General features: G+C 53.7%; 2 protein-coding genes across 2 annotated transcripts; one reads left to right on the forward strand and one right to left on the reverse strand.

The window, feature by feature from the left end:
• Positions 1-2345: 2345 nt before the first annotated feature.
• On the forward strand, positions 2346-3661 carry LOC103772897 (ubiquinol-cytochrome-c reductase complex assembly factor 2; the record flags this gene model as incomplete). Its single annotated transcript, XM_008940246.1, has 3 exons — positions 2346-2420; positions 2766-2835; positions 3567-3661. Coding segments are annotated over 3 exons (240 nt in total), but the record flags the coding sequence as incomplete, so codon positions are not given.
• Positions 3662-5590: 1929 nt separating this feature from the next.
• On the reverse strand, positions 5591-20329 carry ITPR3 (inositol 1,4,5-trisphosphate receptor, type 3; the record flags this gene model as incomplete). Its single annotated transcript, XM_008940257.1, has 29 exons — positions 5591-5659; positions 5997-6158; positions 6666-6826; positions 7537-7702; positions 7976-8100; positions 8503-8598; positions 9059-9251; positions 9735-9899; positions 10075-10247; positions 10758-10883; positions 11815-12007; positions 12452-12562; positions 13248-13334; positions 13537-13638; positions 14094-14189; positions 14444-14554; positions 14940-15140; positions 15503-15687; positions 15769-15943; positions 16750-16919; positions 17150-17240; positions 17396-17504; positions 17683-17831; positions 17956-18140; positions 18885-19005; positions 19115-19240; positions 19529-19654; positions 19750-20001; positions 20294-20329. Coding segments are annotated over 29 exons (4062 nt in total), but the record flags the coding sequence as incomplete, so codon positions are not given.
• Positions 20330-20332: the final 3 nt, after the last annotated feature.

The following is a 20332-nucleotide window of genomic DNA, read 5'->3' on the forward strand; positions in this document are numbered from 1 at the left end:
GCATTCTGTGATTCTATAGAACAAGCCTCTCTCGGGCTGGCCCAGAGCCCTCCGGGACAGCCAGTGTGTGAAGGCTCCTCTCACCCCTGAAGCACAGCTCTGAGTCATAGAATAATGGAATGGCTGAGGTGGGAAGGGACCCTGGAGGCCAGCCCAGAGCCCTCCAGGACAGCCAGTGTGAAGGCTCCTCTCACCCTTGAAGAACAGCTCTGAGTCTATAGAGTGGCTGAGGTGGGAAGGGACCCTGGAGATCATCTAATCAAACGTCCCTGAGATGAGCTGCCTCTCAACTAGACCAGGTAGCTCAAGGCTTTAAAACATCTCCAGGAAGGGGCATCCACAACCTTTCTGGGCAATCTAATCCAGGGTCTTGCCACCCTCAAACTGAAGATCTTAAGATCTAGTCTGACTTACTCTCCTTCAGTTTAAAGCCATTTCCCCTTGTCCTGTCACTGCACACTCTTGTGACAAGTCCCTCTCCAGCCTCCCTGTAGGTTCCCTTCAGGTATTGGAAGCAGTTCTAAGGTCCCCTTGGAGTCTTCTCCAGGCTGAACAATCCAAGTCCCTCAGCCTGTCCTCACAGCAGAGCTGAGCCCTGCTTGGTCACATGGGCTGTTCCTGCATAGGACAAGCTGTGGTTCATGCCCAGTTCTCACACTGTGTGCTTTGGGGAGCCCTGTTCCTGTGGGTGTGGAAGTGGGGTGCAAAACCTGGTGGATTTATAAGCGCTGGGCTGGAATTGAGTTGATGAGTGTGTTCTGCTGACTGTGATGACAGGTTCCAGTGCAGTGTGGAGTTGAAATGCCTGATACTGTTAGGAACAGAGGCTGTAATATCACATTCTCCTGCCACGGCTGTAATTGTGTTGGATTTTAGGCTGAAATAAATTAGAGAAGCTCATGCTTCGCTTGGGCTGCAGACTTTACAGGCTCAGAGGTGTTGCTGGAATATAAATTCTCCCTTTCTTAGCATAACAACATTGTTCCAGATAGGCATTTTCTCCTTCAAGGGACCATTACAGGCACCTAATTGTATATTGGTCACCAGAATAGTCTGCAGCAGGCATTTTGGAGAGCCCTCAGTGCTTTTTCCTGTGCCCAGGACAGCTGAAGGTGCTGCACCAGTTGGCTGCAGGATCCCAGAGCTGCCACTCATCTTGAAAATCTGAATTGATGCCTGCGGCGCTGGTGGCAATTTGTATGGAGAAAAGCTTCCTCTGGAGAAGGGAAACACACAGGAGGCAGCAGGAGGAATGTCTGAGGGGAGGACTAGAACCCTAAAGGACACTTTATCAGCCTAATGTCTGTTTTATTCACACAGAATAAGATTTGCTCCTTTTACAGGGCAGGGGGGGTAGGGAAATATTGTTTCTGCTGCCCGTTTAATAGCTCTTCCTGCTGTCATGACTAAAACATTAGCAGGGTCACTGGCAATGTGACTGTGAGGTGTGTTGAGCTGAAGATCACCTGCAGCCTGGCAGTGCTTCCTCTTGGCAGTCTGTCTGTCCTGGGACCCCCTCCCCTGCTGAAGAAGAAGACCCTTCCCCTAGGGTGCTGGTTTTGCACAGAGGAGGCATTGCCTGCCTCATGCTGAACCTGTGGCAACGTCCCAAGGACAGATGAGCCCTCTCCTCTGATCCTGACAGGCTTCTGTTGATATTCTCACTCACGTACCCACTTGAGTCATTCCCTTCTGATGTCACTGAGCAGCAGGGCAGAGCTCTGGGTGAGCTGGCCCCCCCTGTAAAGCACCAAACCAAGGTGATGTGCCATCCACCCTGTTCAACAGCCAGCCCTGCAAGGCAGATGTGCCAGTCCCAGGCACCGAGCAGAGGTTTTGGGATGAGCAGGATCTTTCCAGCTTACTAGACCGAAATAGAAATCCATTTACCCTTCACAAGCTGTTCAGGGTCTTTTCCCTAATCAATAGTGAATTATTTTTAGCCTGCACTGGGATTTTCTAACTTCTCTCCTAGTGTTCTATCCTGTTTGATGTGTTAGAATGAGGCCGATGGTGAATCTGGGCTTTGAGTAGGAAATCTCACAGATTAGTGCTGGCCACTAAACACAAGAAGAAAGCTGTCCAGCAGTATTCTGTGTGTCCTCACAGCTGATCTGTCAGACCTTCCTGGCAATCACATGCCCTGTTACCCTTGTAGGCCAAGCTGGAGGGGAAAGGAAATGATCTGCATTCTGGAGCAGCCTCGTAGGGGTCACCAGCATTCTGCCTGGCACTGAGAACTCACCTAAGCTGCTCCTTCACTGCCCTCACAAGCCCTGAAACGAGGTGGGTTTTGCTACAGAGCTTGAAACTAAAGAGTTGTGTGATGCTTTATCCTTTTCCAGATTGCTGACCCTGAGACCTGTGACCAAATGTACGAGAGCTTAGTTAGAATCCACACCAACTACTACAAAAACAAGGTGAGCTTTGGCATTAGGCATCATCCTTCTTTAGGGGGTGAGTTGTCACCTCCTGCAGTCGCTGCCTCCTCCCAGCAGGGCTCTGGGAGAGTCCAGCAGCCAAAGGGGAGCTGGGGTGGCTGCAGCACTGCCTGGGGCCTGTGGTCTCTCCAGGAAAGCTGTGGACATCTTGGCCTCTGATGTGTGTGAACAATGCAGATGAGAGTTCTTGGTGTGGATGAATGGAATTCTTGGAGCTTGACTGAAAAGGAGCTTGGACTCTACCCTAGGGTGACATTTTGACCTTTTTTTAATGCACTACAATTAACATCTTTTTCTCTCTCCATTTCTCATCTGCTTGTGAAGTACCCACGCCTGAGAGACACCAGCTTCACTGGAGTGACAGTAGAAGACTGCAGGATGATACTGGCAACAGGTACCAGTACTGTGCTTGACCTGAGAGTAAGTCAGGGCAGGAGGTGACATACATCTGATCTGTGTGGTGTTCACTGCATCACTTCTGCTGAATAACCTGTGACCAAAGGACAGGATGGGGCTGCCCTGCAGGTGTATGGGGGTGTTTGATGAGGAGTAAGGCCAGGAATAATTGAGGAGATCTTCAGTAATTTATCAGGGCAAAAAGTTGACTGTAGTGTGCACTGGGCAGGAACAGCAGAGGGTTTGGAAGGGCTCTTTTAGATCAGAGAGCAGGAGCTGTGTGGGAGAAATGCACATTTGCTACATCATTCCAAAATGTAGCTCAGCTTCTGTTTGCCAGTGTTCAAATTCCCCTCAGTATTTCTTGCTTTGTGTTGGGCTTTGAGAGAAAGCAGGGTACCAGGATGCAGAAATACTCTCAGCCAGATCATTTGTTATGTGCAGTGTAGGAAGCTGGTGCAGTTTTGTTCTGCTCCAGTTCCTAACTTTGATTGCAGCGTGTGGAAACTGAATATTAGTTGTTAGTGATAAGGGACTCCCTGCACGACTGATTGGAGGGAAAACAAATTTGCCTTGGGTCCTGAAATAGAAATTCATTAAGATGAAAAGTCAAGAAAGGAAAATGTATGTAAGGCAGAGCTGTTAGAAGAGAGCTTTCATTCCTTTGCTTTTCTGCTTTTTTTTTTTCCCCTCTTCCCTCATCTCTCTCTCTCTCTTTGCCTTTTGCAGACGTTATGAAACAGATGGAAGACATGCAAAAAGGGACATGGAAAAAACTGCGAGAGAGGTTTTCTGCCAAGAAAGCTGAAGAGGACTCCAAGTGATAGGCTAACTCCCAGGTTCTCCACTGTATATATTTGTAAAGCACTCTATGTTGCCATGCTGAATAAAACCATCGGCTCCTCTTAGCAACAGCATGTTTGTTCAGACCCACACCTTACACCCTGCGTGTTTGGTGGCCCCCCTTTTTTTCCTGGAAATCGAGGGCATAGCTTAACACCTTGGTGCTGAAACCACATTGGAGCAAGGTAGTGTGGAGGAAAGAGCTTTGTGGTGTTCGACCTGACCCTTTGTATTACAAGAAAAGGAACAACCAGGAGATGTGCAGAGCGAGTCGGTGCGACTGTGTTAGCTGTGAATTTGCTTGTGAAGAGAACAAGAGGGATGATGGATGTGAAAACATAGCTGTGCTTGTTCCTGCGTGTTAGCACTGCAGTTGAGGGAGGGATAACTTTAATCATCACCTTTATTTTCCTTTTGAGAAGGCTCAGGAGAGGGCTGAGGGTGGCTCTCTGCCGTGGCGACAGCGGAGCGGTGCAGGGGTTTAATTGAGGTGTCAGTCAGCGCTGCAGCGGCGTGTGGCTGTCGAGCCAGCCCCATGCAGAGTCCCCCAGTGTGAAGAGGAGGTTCCAAATGGGTTACTGCATGGCTGAGGGATAGAGATAGGTTTTAATGACATGCTGTATAGGGCCATAAACCAATCTCGAGTGGGATGAGGCCTATTTGTATTCCTTTTTAAAGCTTTAATGCTTGCCTCGGTGTGTATTCTTGGGAGGCAGAGGGCTGTGGTTGGGGTGGTTACAGCCCTGCTTGGTGAGGGGAGGATGAGTGTCTAGAGCACAGCTATGCCAGGAGCCTGCCTGGCCCAGGCACCACCAACAGCTGCTCCTTTTTATGGATTTGAACAGCGTTTTCCTGGCAAGCAGTGAAAGAATTTAAAACTTTGCAGCAGGCTCCATTCCAAAGCTTCAGAAAACAAGGCTGGTGTTCAAGGTAGTTTGTCATGGTCGCAGTCTTCAGCTTCTGCCTGGAGCATCGTACTGCATTTTAATGTTCAACAGCTGGAGCTGAGAGCACCTTGGGTAATACAGCCCTGCCTTGGCTTCGGGTCCTTGGGTTCTGTACTCCCATTTCTAACAGTCCCATGACACAGCAGAGTGCACAGGAAGGGAGCATTCTTTACCACGTTTAAGTTTTTATTATAACATGATTTTGTATTTAGTTAAGGCAATTTACACTTCAGTTCTTAAGTAACGACGGTAACAAACAAACAAACAAAAAAGGAAAACATTAAACCAGAGATGAAACTAAAACACAGGACACCCCTTCACAGTGAACTCCTGTAAACCTGCAGTCTCCAGCTACTACTGCCCAGATATCCTGGGACCACAGAAGGCAAAAGACTCACACAAGCTTGGATGCTCCTCCTGCTCTGGTGAGTTAAATTAACAAATCCATCTCCTCGAGTTTAGCTCCTCTTTCCTGCACCCCAGAGGTGAACAGAATTCTTTAAATGGAGAGGGATCAGCATGGAGCAGGTACAGCAAATACGATGGCTGGCTTGCAAAGATCCACGTGTACTAGTGCCACTCTTGGAATAAGTTAAATATTGCAGCCCTACAGCTACTGACACTACACCCGAGGGGGAGGCCGCCAGGGTGTAGCGCATGGAGATAAAGATACAACCCTCCACATTTGCAAAATAAAGAGTTATTGCAATGAGGAATAAAAGTCCTGTATAATTTATCTTCCTACAAGGGCATTAGAGTAACGTGTGGGTCCAGGTCTCGTGAGGAATCCTGGCCAGTCCCTGGTTCCTGAATTGCTTACAAGCGCTCTAAGGAAAATGTTGAGTGTCTGAAGCTCTCCTGCATGGTCCATCCTCCTCAGACAGCACCGTCCACGCCTGGAACCCAGGAATCAGCAGCCTCGTGAGCTGATACGTAGGTGGATGAAGCCCAGCTTCTGTGTCTTCAGTGGTTCATGGTATTTTGGACATCCACAAACCCCATCCTTTGTCTGCGCTTCCGTTGCTCTGTCATCTAGAGTTCAAACAAGGACACAAGTGAGGTGGGAGCTCAGGCCCTCGTTCTGCTCACTGACATCCTCCTCCAGTGTGTGACTGACTAAAGCTGCTTTAAGCCTCTGCCAGGAAGCCCTGTGTGTTCAACTCTAGCTGATGAGGATGTTGAATATCAAAAAGCATGTGGCCCAGGTGTCCCTGACTCCCCCCAAAAGAGCTGCAGGCGCTCTTTGCTTTGTATCTGAAGTTGTACCAGCCTGGGCTGGTTCTGCCTCCTGTCCCTTGCACTCAGTGTCTATTTTGGTAAGGACAGCAGGTACCTACAGCTCCTCAACTGTTTTTAAAGTGTTTAGTACCTGTTCCTTCAGCTCGTTGAGCTGGGAGGTGAGATGGGACACCAGCTTCATCGTAGTGTTGAGTTTGTCTTGAAGATTTCGGATCTCGTTCTGCTCCCCTTCCCCTTCATTGCTGACCAGAGACCTGGCTCGCATCCGGGGGAACCAGTCCAGGTTCTTGTTCTGGAAAGGGGACCATGGAGAGTGGGAGTTGGAGAGGGGGAGAGGAGAAGGAGGGGAGAGACCTGGAAGGATTTAACCAGAAGCCTGCCTGTGCTCAGGGATCAAAGAAATTCTTAAAAGCTCCTCTTGTCTGTATCTTTGCCAATTTACCACAAATGGTCCATTTATATATTTATTTTTTTCCTTAGAGCCTCCTGGGCTCCAGTTCTGAAGTTTTCCTTTTCTAAATTTCCTTTCCCTCTCTTCTTGCCTTGAAATCACCTTGAATCACCCTCTGTGCTGCTTGCTTCAATCCTTAAACACACAGCACAAAACATCAAATAGACAATGTGGCGTTGGCTGAGATTCCAAAGTGGAAACAACCAACTAAGGCACAACAACCTTATGAAATATTTTCCAAAAGCTCCTTCTCGAAGCTGCTTTCCTTTGGCAAGCCCTCGTGCCCAAATATTTCCCCACGGGAGGCAGGTTGTGACAGTGAAACTGCTGCTCTGAGAGGACAAGTACCTTTATCATCTGTGCCACGTAACTCTCCGGCCCCGTGTAGTCCGTCTTGTTCTTCACTCGCACCAGCACGATGAAGTACAGGTAGTTCCACATGTTGTGCTCATATTTAATGTGCTCCTCGAAGGACACTGTCTTGTTGTCAAACTTGTCCCTTTCAAGTCCTGGGAACGGCCATCAGGAGGTGTGGAGAGAAGGTAAGAAGTGAGCAAGCGACCAAATGTGAAAGGAAGGACAGATAATTGCATCCTCTCCAAGGTGTGATTCTTCTAGAAGTGCTTTTAATAATTAGTTGGTGTTGAGCACACAACAAGCATCACAACTGGGGAAAATAACCCAGCTGTGTATTCAGGAGGCTGCTATTTAAAGCCCTGCTTCTCTGCTCCCACTGCTCCCTGCCTGTGTAGCTAAAAGTGTGAAATGCACCCAGGGGATGTTTTAAGAAAAAAGCAGCTGGACTTGCTGGGATTTTCCCCTCCCTTGGTTTGGGTTTGGTTTGGTTTTTTCTTTTGGATGCCTTCAGATGACCAAAAGCATTCCAGGATAGTTTCTGTATTTTATTTCCTTAGTAATGTGGTACTTTCGTTTTCACCACTGGCTACGTGATGGTCTCAGGAGTGAGAGAACTCCACGATGTGGTTTTAGTTTAACACCTCATTATTATGCCAGGAACACTGCAGATGATTTCCCCTCTCAGCTTGTGTCCTTGTTTAAGCCTCCTCACACTGCAGTGACCCACTAGTGAACACATTTAAGTTTTGCAGTGAACCAAACGAAAACCAGAAACCAGCTGAAATGTTTTTCCTTCCCTCAGCCCCAGAGGAGAGGAAGAGCTTCAGGGCAATTCCCATTCCCAGAAGTCCCCAACACTCACCACATATGAAGCAGGTGGTCTTCAGTATCTCTTCCTTCTTCTGCTTCTCACTCCTCAGATCAGCAAAGGTGTCAATAATGACCCCAAAGATGAGGTTGAGGACGATAATAATGACAATAAAGAAGAAGAGGAGGTCGTAGACAACCCGAGCAGGAAACAAGGACTCCTGTAAAGGATGGAAGGGTCAAATGTGTGTCCTGCACAGCTCTCCTCCAACCCCTCCAAACGTGCTACCTCATAACATGGCCATGGGCTGAGGGCACCAGGTGAGGAGGAGCAACAGGGGCGTGGTAGGGGAAGAGAGGAGGAAAGGACAAGAGGGCAGCGGGGGTCAGAGCTGGAAGTCTCCCAGTTCCCAGGGAGGGAGGGCAGCTGCACAGCAGTAAATGCTGCAGGACTGGGCAGAAAAAAAGGAGTCCCACGTGCTGCCCAAACTCACATCCTTGGAAGGCTTCCTCAGGATGTCCCCCACGCCCCCTCCGTTCCTCAGGCCGTGGTTCAGGACGGTGACGATGCACATGAGCAGCGTGTCACAGGCACGTTCCCGCTGGTCAGCCTCTGGGTCTGGAGCACCACAGGGGGAAAGAAAAGCAAAAACCCAGAGCATAGACAGGGCTTAAGCACCAGACCACTCCAAAAACCCAGAGCTGCTAGAATGACTCTTGCTAGGGTGGCCAGTCTCCTGGGAGCTGGTGTTCCTTGTGGAGCTTCCACCCAGCAGCTCCTCCAGCTTGCTTCTTGCTGTGGAGGTGTTTGGCTGAGCACTCCCGAAGCTCCTGCTTTCTTTATGACTAAACTGAATCTACTTCAACACTTTTTATGCCAGGGTCAGTGCAAAATTTGCAGGCCTCTTAATAAGTGCCAGAAAGTTGGTTGGTTGGTTCCATCCAGGGTTTTTTCTGAGCTCCCTGACTAACCAGGCAGCCAACTCACTCTGCTGCTCACCTTTCTAATGAGCTCACTTACCTTCCAAGGCAGTGGGCACAGCAGAGCAGCTGATTTTGTCACCGCTGCATGACTCCATGAAGGTCTCCATGTTCCTTTGCATCCCCAAGGGGTCATCTGCAAGTAGAAGAGCCCGCAGCCTTGTCAGAGCACCAGCTTGCTTCAGTGAAGCTCTTCACCACAGTCCCGGGTGCTTTTCAACTGCCTCTTCTTGTAGCTTTCATGCTTCTTGGAAAAAAAATGTCCCTTCACATTCTCCTAACCTTTTCTAGGTTTTGAATCTTGCCCTCAGGTTTCAGTAAGACCTCTACAGCTCTAAAACTTCATTTCTCTGCAATCACTTCCAGCCCCAAAACCCTCCAGCATGAGGTCCCTACGGCAGCACAGGCAACTTCTCTGCCAACCCCAAAAGCAGTGGCACCAGGAGTCTGAGGCAAGGGTACCACCCCAGGGTGCACACACAGAGACACACGGGTGGGTTTGGAGCAGGGTCTCATGCTGCAGACGGGGACCCACGCTCTGCCCAGCCCCTCTCTAGCCCCAGCACCACAGCCAACGAGCACAGGGGCTGGACAACCTTTGGCTTTGCTGTCTGGCAGCCGGTCCACCTCCAGGATGAAGTCATCCTTCAGGAACAGGAAGCCCACGATGGAGAAGAGGTAGACAAGGATGAGGGCCAGGAGAGCCGTCAGCAGGATGGAGCGCCCGTTCCGTGTCACGCTTTTGATGACATTGAACAAGGTCTCCTCACGGTAGATCAGGTCAAACAGCTGAAAGGACCCAGGAGCAGAGATAGGCTGCGTGGTGCTTCTCTTGATAACGCTTGGCCTCCCTCCCTCCCCTTTTATCTTGAGATCTTGGCTCGCTCGCCAGACCTTGACTAACTTTCACATAAAGCATTTAAGTTTCCCAGCTTACTGGAGGGAAGCAGAGAAGAATGAAGTGGCTTAGGCACAGCAGGAGAGCCAAGAATAGGACACATGCACCCTGGCTCTGCCCTCACCAGCTCACGTTGTCTCCCAGCTGACCCAGATAAAGTACACGGGAGAGATTAGAAAGAGCCAGATAGCAAAAGACCAGGAGAGAGACAGTAATAGATACTGTCGGAAGGCAGAAAGATCAGCCTACAGAAAGATTAGAGCACAGTGAATTGTTCTCACTGCTGCTATCAGTCAGCCCCAGGAAGGTGTCACAGGACCCTTCTAGCTTCTAGCAGGCTACCTCCATGCCCCGAACATCTGCCTTTATTGTACCAGGATGCTGTAGAAGAGTTCATGCACAAAGAGCCCCAGGACGCTCGTCACGATGTAGCCAACGTGGTAGAGAAATTCCACGTCCATGATCATGGCCTTGTAGCCTCGGATGAAGGTCCCACGGTTGCCCACGAAGCTCACCACAAACACAATCTTGTTGGTCAGCTGGGGAACAACCAGAGAGGGGAGGAAATGGGGTTTGCTGTGCTTTGTGAAGGCTGCTACACTGGGTTTTTTTTCCCAGCCCGTGGAGAACAACCAGAAAGGGGAAATGGGGTTTGCTGTGCTTTGTGAAGGCTGCTACACTGTTTTTTTTTTTCCCAGCCCGTGGAGAACTTACATTGAGAGCTCCGAGGATGTTCAGGGTGAGTCCAATCCCCAGGTAATAGATGGATCTCAGGATGAGTGCCACCAGCAGAGGCCTGACGCCGTAGCGCTTGGTGAACAAGGCCATGATGGAGAAGCAGATCAGAATCCAGAAGAGCAGCGAGATCAGGGGGGAATCCAGCACTCCTGGGAGGAGAAGACCCACAGCAATTCAATGGAAGGAGATTAAACGTGTGGCTGCCAGTTGGACACCGTGCTGCTGTCCAGACAGACTAAAGTGCTGGTTATCAGAGGGAAAAAAAGGGAGAAATCATTCTCCACTGCAAAGACTGGGATTGACCAAGATGGTTCTTCCTGCTACAGGTTTCTAACATCTTGCATCCGAGATCTCACACCCACTGCAAGGGCTGGAGGCTTTGCCTGACAGCAGCTACGTGTGCTGCCATTGCTTCCCCCATTTTAGGGAAAGTGCAGCCCCAGGAGAAGAGACTTTTCCCTAAAAGGGGAGCAGTGGGAGGACTGGCAGCTGAAATCTTGACTCGATCCCTTCTTTTGATCAGCAGAAAGCACTTGGGGCTTTCAGAGTCAAAAGGAGACTGAGGCAGGGGGAGTACAGGTAAGGGGACCATTTTTCCTGCATATGAAAAGTCCCTTTTTTCTTCCACCTCGAGGAGCAGCAGATGCTGGGGCACTTACCCATGGAAGTGGCTTCAACGTAGGGGTAGAAGAAAGCAATGATTATGTTTATGAAGACAGCCAGGTTGAAGGAAATGCTGCCCCAGAGTGTCATTCTGCGGGAGAACCAGTACATCAGCGGCATGCCTGGAGGGAGAGGAGGCAGACACACAAATCTCAGCCACCCTGGTGCCACTGGGGGAAGGCTTTGTCCTCCCAGGCATCTGAGGGGCTCCGGAGGGACCCTCGCCTCCCACTCCTTCCAAAGCACTAATCAAAGCTCCCTCCTCATCTGCTGAAACAGGAGGGCAAGTTCAAAATGTGCCTGCTCACATCACTCAGCTCCTGGGCCCTTCGACCTGCTCTGGCACCTTGGAATCAGACCAGCTCTGTTCTCCTCCTCCCCATCTCCCACCTCCCATGGGCAGCCTCACTGCTCACACCCTCCAAAACAACCATCTCTGTGTTTTCAGCACTGGTGCTCGGTCCCAGAGGAGACCCAGCCAGCAATTCCCCACCCATACTGGAAACTTGTTTCCTGCTGAGCCTGGCTTTGGAAGTGTTTTCTGAGCTGCTACACTGCTCCTTAGCTGCATCACAGTATTTAGAGTGTGACTCTTTACTGAGCTCCTGTTATTTTAAGCCAGGATTTCTGTCCTGATGCAGCCCTGAAAGCACCTAAGCAGGTCTGCAGGGTGCAGAGAAACAAGTGTTATTTCCCATATGTAGCTGCTAAATCCTGGCTTCTGAAAGTGAATGAGGAGAGGGGCCTTCCAGGGGAAAACAGCTGCAGGTGTGATCCCAGGGAATGTGCCATAAGCTGGAGTTCAGACTCCCAGGGATCTGCACTAACAGGCATGGAGGAAAACCATGAGCTCTGGATTAACCCCCACTGCCAAGGGTGTTGGTGCTGTGCTCTACAGAGGCACGAGATGCTCAGAGCTGTGACTGCCAGGCTGCTGCCAGGGTTCACAGCCCCTTTCCAAGCAGGGCTGCCTCCCAGTTTCACAACTGGGGCCATTCCAAGTGCCGTGCTGGCCGGGGGGAGCCCAGGAGGGAAGGTCTGGTTTGCTCTTACTGCGCAGCTTCTTCTGCCATTCCATCTCGTTGTGGAGGAAGGACGACTGGTCGAAGAAGTCACTGACTTTGCTGCCCTGCTCGTCCTGCTCCGTGGTGGTGAAGAGCCTGTACTTGGTCTCCTTGGTGAGGAACTCACAGATGCCAGGCACGGGGAAGATGATCTGCTCCATGCTTCGGTCCAGGCGCACGATCTGCAGGAGGCAGGGCCAAGGGGAGGGTTGTCCTCAGCTCCTGCCCCTGCCAGGCTTGGGTTTCCTCTTCCCTAGACCCTGCTGGGCCTTCCCCTCCTCCCTCCCACCCCTCTGGGATCCAAATATTGCCGACCACTCATCTGGAATGCTACAAACGGACCCAGCAAAGGCAACCCTGGCTGCAAGCACGGAGGGAGCTGCCCAAAACAGCTGGATCCCCGCTGCTGCTGGGAGAAAAAGGAAGGATCTGGGGGGGCAGCTCATTCCCTCAGCTCCTCACAGGCTCTGCTAACACCTCCAGCTCTCTGCAAAGCAAAAACCCATCTGCTTCTTGCTGGCATGGGGATGGGAAGGCTCCTAGTGCAAAATAACCGGGCACGGGGCAGCTGGAGCACGCGTGGGATTCACCACCCGTGTGCCTACGGGCAGCCCAGCAGCTCTTGCCTCAATTTGGGATGTGTGTTTCTCATAATAAGCCAGTGGGTCCTCCTCTTCCTCCTGGACCGGGGCCGTGGACTTCAGCATCTGCGTCAGCTGCTTGTTGTTCAGGCTGAGCTGGGATGTGGGGAGAGGGAGAGAGGATGAGTGTGGCCTCACCCGGGGGAGTCAGGTCTACCTGCACTGACAACAGCACTCCTCAAAATCTACCCAAGCTGATGAGGTTTCAGGGAAAAGCAAATGAATTAAAGCTTCCTGAAGGGCTACGAGCCCTCCCTGAGGTGACAGACATTCGATTCCCTGCAATAATTACATCCAAACGCTGTTAATCCACAAATTGCAAATCAATGCCCATAAAAGCCCCAGGGAAATCATATTACTGCTGAATCTTGTTCAGGAGCTAAGGTACATGGGCAAGAAACGACAGCAAAGGACTCAGCTCTTCCTTCTCTGAAGGGAAAGGGAGAAAGTGGGTACCAGAAGGACCCCATCAGATCCACCAGCCTGTCCCTGAGGTGAGCTGGACATCACCCTGTGGCTGAGCCTTCCCTGGGGAGCCCCCCAAATACAGCTCTCTATGGCCTGGTTATCAAAGGTGCACATGCCTTTGGGCTTGGAGTTTGGGCTGCAAGGGCATCAACAGCTCTTTCTTTCTTTAGTTCCCTTCAGGAACATCAAAACCCATCAAAACCAAACCCAGTCATGGAGTGCACGGGTGGGAGAAGCGGCTCTTTGCAGTCTCCAGGCAGGGCTGGGGTGGGTTGTGTGGGGCTCTGTCTCCATTCCCAGGACCCAGCCATACCATGGATGAGATCCCCTCCTCTTCTTCCTCCTGGATTCGTTTCACAGGCTTCAGGAGCTGTTGCAGAGACTTGTTGTGTCGGGACAGCTGGAAGAGGGACAGCTGGGTGAGCAGGGTGCCCAGCAAGCCCAGGGGCTGGCATTTCACAGCAGCCAAAAGCACATTTCCCAGCCATGCCTCCCCAGGGAGGAGCCTGGCTGGAGGAAATGGAATTAAACACAGAGAAAAATGTGCACAGCACTGAGTGGGAGCCCAGCCTGGTGGGGACCCAGCTCTCACAGCTCAGTACCTGCAGTGCCAGGATATAAATGTTGTGTCCAACTTCCCTGGGGGACACCTCGGCGTTTTCACACTCCTCCTCCTGCAGATAGGCCTTCTTAATCACATCGACCTGGAAGGCAGCAGATCAGTGAGCTTCTCCCCATCTCCTTTTCCTCCTCTGGCCAAACTGTTAGCCAAGGGTGCTCTTGCAGAGGGTGGTGAGCAGTGGGAGGGCAGACGAGATGGTTATTGGGTTGCAAATCAGAAATTGCATCAGGACTCGCAGGCAGAAAAGGTCCCACAATGTGCTGGGGGCTCACTGGGGCGAGGCTGGGGGTGTTTCACTCTCAAAGAAGCACTTTGGTTGGAAAACACCTTTAAGATCATGGAGTCCAACCATCCACCCTAGTCTGCCAAATCCTCCTCTAAGCCATACTCTCAAGCACCACATCTCCACATCTTTTAAACACCTCCAAGTATGGGGACTCAGCCACCTCCCTGGGCAGCACGTTCCAACACCTGACAACCCTTTCAGTGAGGAAGTTCTTCCAAAGGTCCAGTCCAACCCCCCCGTCAGCCCCTCACCAGCTCCTGCGGGCGGAGGCTGATGAGGATCCGCTCGGCGTTTTCACTGTCGTGTCTGCTCTCCATGAGGGCCAAGAGGAGCTTGGAGGCATTGTCCTGGTGAGGAGAAGCCCTTGGTGAGGAGAGCTGTGCCCCAGGGCTCCAGAGCAGGCAGAAACTCCCCATGCCCTAGTCAGCTGTAACTCCCTCATGCCTCCCTCTGAGCCTCACACGGTGGAGAAACCCCAGCCCTGTCCCACCAAGCCAAGCCCATGTGCTCCCACACTCGAGGACCTGACACTGCAGCAGCCCCCTTGCCCCATAGCACACCCCATGGCCGTGCCCACCACCCAGCCCGAGGCTCTGCCCACCTTCAGCTGCAGGACCAGGTCCATCCTGTACTTGCAGAGGGGGCTGATGTCGTTGAGGATGAGGGCTGTGATGATGTCGATCCCGTTGGACTCGTGAGTCACGATGCAGCTCTGGGGGAGCAATGCAATGTGTCAGCCCTGGGGTGCTGCCAGTCCCTCCAGCCTCACCCCCCAACACAGCTCAGGACCAAAACAGTGCCCTGCCTACAGCACTGACCCTGCCCCAGGACCCCAAAGCCCCAGTCCCCTGGAGAAGGCACAGTTTGTGCCACTAGTTCATTGAACCACCCTTGGCATCATCATGTTATCTAGCCAAGCAGCAGCTCCTCACCCCTGCAGCATCCCTCTGCACCCCAGCATCCTCTGCTGCCCAGGCCCTGAACCCAAAAGCTGGCCCTGTTCCTGCTGCCTTCCCACACATCTCCCCCAGATCCTCCTCTGGGATGAGCCCCAGGAACGCCGGGGATGCCCCCGACCTGCAGGGATACCCACGGACCTGGTTCTCGTGGCAGGGCCCTTGGCAGTACTCGGTGAGGGTCTCCAGGGTCTGGGTGATGAGGGCCACGTTGTACTCGTTGATGTAGAGCCCCAGGAGCCCCAGGCCCCCCGTGGTGCTGCCACACATGATGTCGAGGAACTGCAGCGTCTCACACACCAGGTTGTAGTTGGTCTTGTTGTTCTGGCACCGGAGGAAGTTCTGCCAAGCAAAGCCTCCAGTCACAGGGCTGAGCATCACCCTGATGGGGTGCACAGTCCTGCCCCCCTCCCGACACCCCCTCCAGCTGCAGCTCGAGGGAGAACTGGGCTGGGGCCACCCCTGTGACCTCCCAGAGCAGCACTCAGTCCCACAGCCACAGCCAGGCCACCACCAGCTCCTTCCACAACACCAAAAGTTACCCATATGGAATGGGGGGGGGAGGTGTAGGTGGGGAAACTGAGGCACGGAGTGGCTGCTGCAGTGGCTTTTTGCCCTGAACTGGGGCAGAGCCCAACCTTTCCACAGCCCAGCCCCGTGGGCTCGGTGCTGAGCCCCAGGCCCTGGCAGCCCCCGTGTCCCACCTGCAGGTCCCGGTTGTGGTTCTCGCAGAGCAGCTGCAGGAAGCGCAGGATGTGCTCCATGATCAGCACCGTCACCCCCATCTCGTTGTTCTGCCCCTGCTCCCCCGTGTCGTGGCCCTTCCGAAAGCCCATGGCCACGGGGAATCGGGTGGGGGTGCCGGGCATCAGGAAGGTGTCTCCTCGTCCTAGAGGGCAACCCAACCTCGTTAGCATCGGGTGAGCCAACGAGACAAACGTTGGCTCTACCAAGGGGGCCCCATCCATACCTTTGGTGCCAGGGTCAGGCTCATCTTTGTCCTCACGGGGCTTGTTCCCAATGTCACTCATGTTCACAGACACCGTAGACTTGGTCTCCTGCTGAGCCTTCTTCATCCGGTCGTGTAGAACCTTGAAGAACTTCTCGGACTTCTTGTCGCTCGTCATGAGGTTGTAAAAGGATTTCTGGGAGGAGGGAGGACAGTCGTTCAGGTCTCCACCACGGGCTCCACTCTGTCCCTGCCTGCCTCTCTGATTTGGTAGCCTCCAGCACTGAAGCCCTCCTCCAAAATAACCTGGGGAGCAGGTTTATCTCCACACAACCTCCTTGGATATCCCAGTCCTCTTGAACTCACAGGAGTGGATCATCCCCTGCCACTGGGACCTCCTTGACCCTAAGCAGGGTCCAGGGCCAGAGCAAGCAGCGACTCCAGCAGCTCCAGGCTTGGAACCCTACTGGTTTTTGCATGTACACATTTGCAGCTCCCCTGGGATAGAGGATTCAGGCTAACCCACGAGTTACACCACCCAGGAGCTGCTGCCCAGAGCCATTTTAGCAACACCCGGCAGAGGGCATCAGCATTACTCCAGAAACGACCTGCAACGACCTGCCCCTTCCACAGCATAGAATCATAGAATCATAGAATCCTTTAGGTTGGAAGGGACCTTCAAGACCATCAAGTCCAACCATTGAGCCATTAGGGCTCTAAAGTCCTCTGCTAAAACAGATCAGAATCTGTCAGGGTTGGAAGGGACCACAAGGATCACCCAGCCACAGAGCTGGGAAACCCAAACCCAGACAGACTTCTGCACAGTTCTTCCTCTGGGCAGGCAGCAAACCCAGGCAACTGTATTTAGTCATATTTGGGTGAGTCCTGCTGCCCAGGGGCCAACTCCTGACAGAGAACTGCCCTGCACCCACGTCTTCCAAGTGCTGGGACCATCCCATCGACCCGTGGCTGCCCAGTTCCCCTGGGACTGGTGCCCAGCACCTGGATCTCGGTGTTGCCCCCGTCCAGCAGCCGGATGGCGAGCAGGATGCTCTCCTGGAAGATCTTCTCGTTCTTGGTGTTCATAATGAGGTCAGCCACCAGCTTGGTGGCTCCTTCTCGGTCCAGCCGGCACTGGACCGCAGCGATAGCTGACCAGTCCTGGTCTTGGCCTGGGTGAGAGGACGTGGAAGATGTGATGCTGTGGTAGTGTAGGAGAGCACAGCTAAATCACTGCCAGGGCACCTCCGACCCACCCTTCACCTCCACAAACCCTTTACTCCCACGGAGGTGAGGCCACAGCAACCAGCTACAGACCTGATCCCATCTGAGCTCGGGAGCTGGGAGTTTAAGGTGAGTGTGAGCAGCACAGAGAGACAGGGAAGGTGCAGGAGACACTCACCTCCCCCAGCAGCATCCACGATTTCCCCTTTGGAGCTGGACTTCTTGTTCTGCAGGTAATTGTTCAGGAGCATTTTCCGCAGCAGGTTGCCCTGCCAAGACAAACAAACGTCACGAGTGTCCCAGGGCCAGAGCTAGGGCAGGACAGGGCTGAGACCCGGGGCTGAGGGCACTGCCAGCCAGGGTGGCAGGGGCTGCACAGATGGGGAGCAAGGCTGGGGACGTGCCAGGGGACCACAACGCTCACCCTCTCGCCGTATCTGTTCCTCTTCACCAGCATCTGCTGCAGTGTCTTCAGCACCTTGATGCACAGCTTCTCCTCTGTCTCCATGAGGTCCTTAGTGTGCTGCACCAGCCTGGCACGGCAGAGCCACCGTCACACAGCCGAGGGGGACAAGGGAGGGGGGTCCCTGAGGGAACCATCCCCACCACCCCTCCGGGCACACATCAGGAGGCACAACCCACAGAGGGTGAAGGTCTCCAGCCCTTCCCAGCACTCCCAGTAACCCCGGAGCAACTGCAAAGCATCCTCACTTGGAGAGGAACCCTCCGCTCTCGCACCGCTGGAACGTCTCCGTGCCCTCCATGAAGAGCAGCTCTGGCCTGTGGAGGACATCCACCAGCACAGACAGCTCAGCCTCCACCAGCGGCTTCAGGCGATCCTCCAGGGCACCGATGATGTCCTACAGGTCACAGCACACACCTTTAGGGGCAGTGCACGCCCAGGAGCCACGGGACCCCTGAAACACCAGCACCTCCTTGCTATGGCCTGCTGACCCAAGCCACCACCGCTTCCCTGCCCCATACCTGCAGCTTCTCTATGATGTTCTTGTAGTCCCACTGGTTGGGGGTGGTGGAGACACGGGGGAAGGTCCGTGTGGCCGTCTTGTAGCTGGATGTGTTCCTCTGCACCGTGTTGGTGGAGCTGCTGTTGAGCAGGGAGCTGACATGGGCGTCCAGGTCCATGGGCAGTGCGATGGAGCGGCTCTTAGCTGCAGGAGATGGAGCCAGGGTTGGGGACAGGGTGGGACCCAGCCCACCCCATCGCCTGGGTCCCACCACACCGCCTTGGGCTGGGCACCTCTCCCCCAGCTCTTCATTTGCAGCAGAGAAGATATGGGTTAAACACAAGAATAAATTCCTCCAGGCCAGTGAGGGGTGGAGTACCTCCATCCATCCCTCCCCACTGCAGCACAACGCTGCCCACAGCACCCCCCCAGCCCCATGCAGGATGGAAAGAGGCACCTCCTCCAGTTTTGGGTTGGGAAAGCCCAGCATGGAGCTGTTTTGAGCACCCTGTCTCCAATGACAAAGGGAAATCCCCACCCAGTGTCTAACCACCGAGCAATCCTTTCCACGGAGTGACTCAGTGCTAACAACCCTTGTCCTGAGTCAGGCAGCCACCAGCAGCAGGCCGAGGGCAAAGTCCTGGCGAGGGAGAACCACCATGAACGCTGGCTTTGTTTCCAGGCCCTTCACCAGCAGGGACACACCAGGGATCTCCCAGCCAAGCCCAGGCTTTAGTTTTCCCCACGCCGCCCTGGTCACGCCCGGAGCCACAGCTCAAAAAAAACCCCACATCCCAGAACCAAACCTCCCAACTCCCAGCCAGCTGCCTCTCGGGGTGTCCTGCCCAGACACACTGTGGGGACACTGGCTCTCCCTCCCTGCTGGAGCACCCAAGGGTGGCTGCTGCATCCTCCTGGCTGTGGGGGCCAGAGCACCCTGCTCCTTACCGACCATGGCCAGCGTGCGGATGCAGGTTTCCACCGAGCTCTTGTGCTGCTGCTGCAGCCAGGAACACTCCAGGAGCCTCGTGGTGGACTGCAGAAGCTGCACCACAATGGTCTGGTGGGTCTGCAGGAGGGAGCAAGCAGTAGATATCAGCACGAGGTAGGTCCAGAGCTTTTTAGGAAGGGGCTGAGTGAGCCCCTTTCCTCCCCTGGCTGCAGCAGTGCCTCAGGACCTGCAGGGAGGTGCTGTTCTCCGAGAAGGGGGAGCTGAAGAACGCGTTGATGGTGTCCAGCACCACCGTCAGCACGTACTTCTCCAGGGTAGGGTCTGGCAAGCGTTTCTCTCGCTTCTTGCACATCTGTGAGGAGAAGGGAGGATGCTGCTGGCACCAGGAAAGCTCAGCACGTGTCCTGGCCCGATGCTGCTGGCATGCAGAGCTGCTGGGACCTTGCTGAGCTAAGGGAAGTGGCTCGTGACACAGCTCCTGGGTCGATGCCAGAGAGCTCTGACTGCTCCCCAGCCCCTAACACGGCAGCTACACAGGTCCCTATGGTGCCCACGTCCCATGTTTGGCTCCCCAGGCTTCGAGGGAGCTTCTGTGACACTGACCTGTCCCCATCCCTCCCACCCATCCCTCCCCACGCACCTGGGCCATGTCCAGGGTGAAGTTCTCAAAGAGGGTCCAGATGTGGTTGCTGGTGTAGATCTCCTTCATCTCCACCTCCGTGTCCACGTAGCAGTGGTTGACAAAGTTGACATAGGCCATCTTCACCTGCCGGGGCGGGAGGGCAGGGGGGGCACGGACACTGTTAGGAGAAGGCAGTGGGTGCAAAGCCACTGGCACCCTCCTGGCTGGGCACCCCCTACCTCCGTGATGCAGTCCTCGTGTGTCACCACCCGCACCACGTCCTCCAAGGGCAGCAGGGACGTGCACTTGATCTCAGTGTAGACGTTCTTGCCCTCGGCGCAGGCAGCCAGCAGGTCCACCAGTGAGATGTGGTACATCAACGGGCTGTTCTCCTCCACCCCATCCCTGGCTGCTGTCATCATCTCCAGCAGGGTGGCCAGCGAAGCCTTGTCGTTGTAGAAAACCACCACGTCATCCCCGGCGTTGGTGAGCTGCAGGGAAGGGTCAGTGGTCACTGCTCTGGAGAAGGAGGGTCAGGAACCTCTGTGGCACCCCCAGTTCAATGAAAGGGCCGTGCATTGACAGGGAAAACAAGGCACGTGCAGCACGACCAGCTTGAGGGACTGCAAAATGGTTATTGGCCCTTGGACCTTTCATCAAGCTCGTCGAGATGCTTCCAGCACAGCTTGGGAGACTCTTCCTCAAGGAAGAAGCCAACCGTGGACCTCCCGGGAGCAACACCCCATGCTCACACCCCACGGGTCAGGGGGGAGAGCTGCTCACCTCGGTCATGATCATGTCCTGGCACTTCTTGACGTACTT

Source organism: Merops nubicus, unplaced genomic scaffold (assembly GCF_000691845.1).
Source record: "Merops nubicus isolate BGI_N331 unplaced genomic scaffold, ASM69184v1 scaffold2520, whole genome shotgun sequence".
Classification (NCBI taxonomy): domain Eukaryota; kingdom Metazoa; phylum Chordata; class Aves; order Coraciiformes; family Meropidae; genus Merops; species Merops nubicus.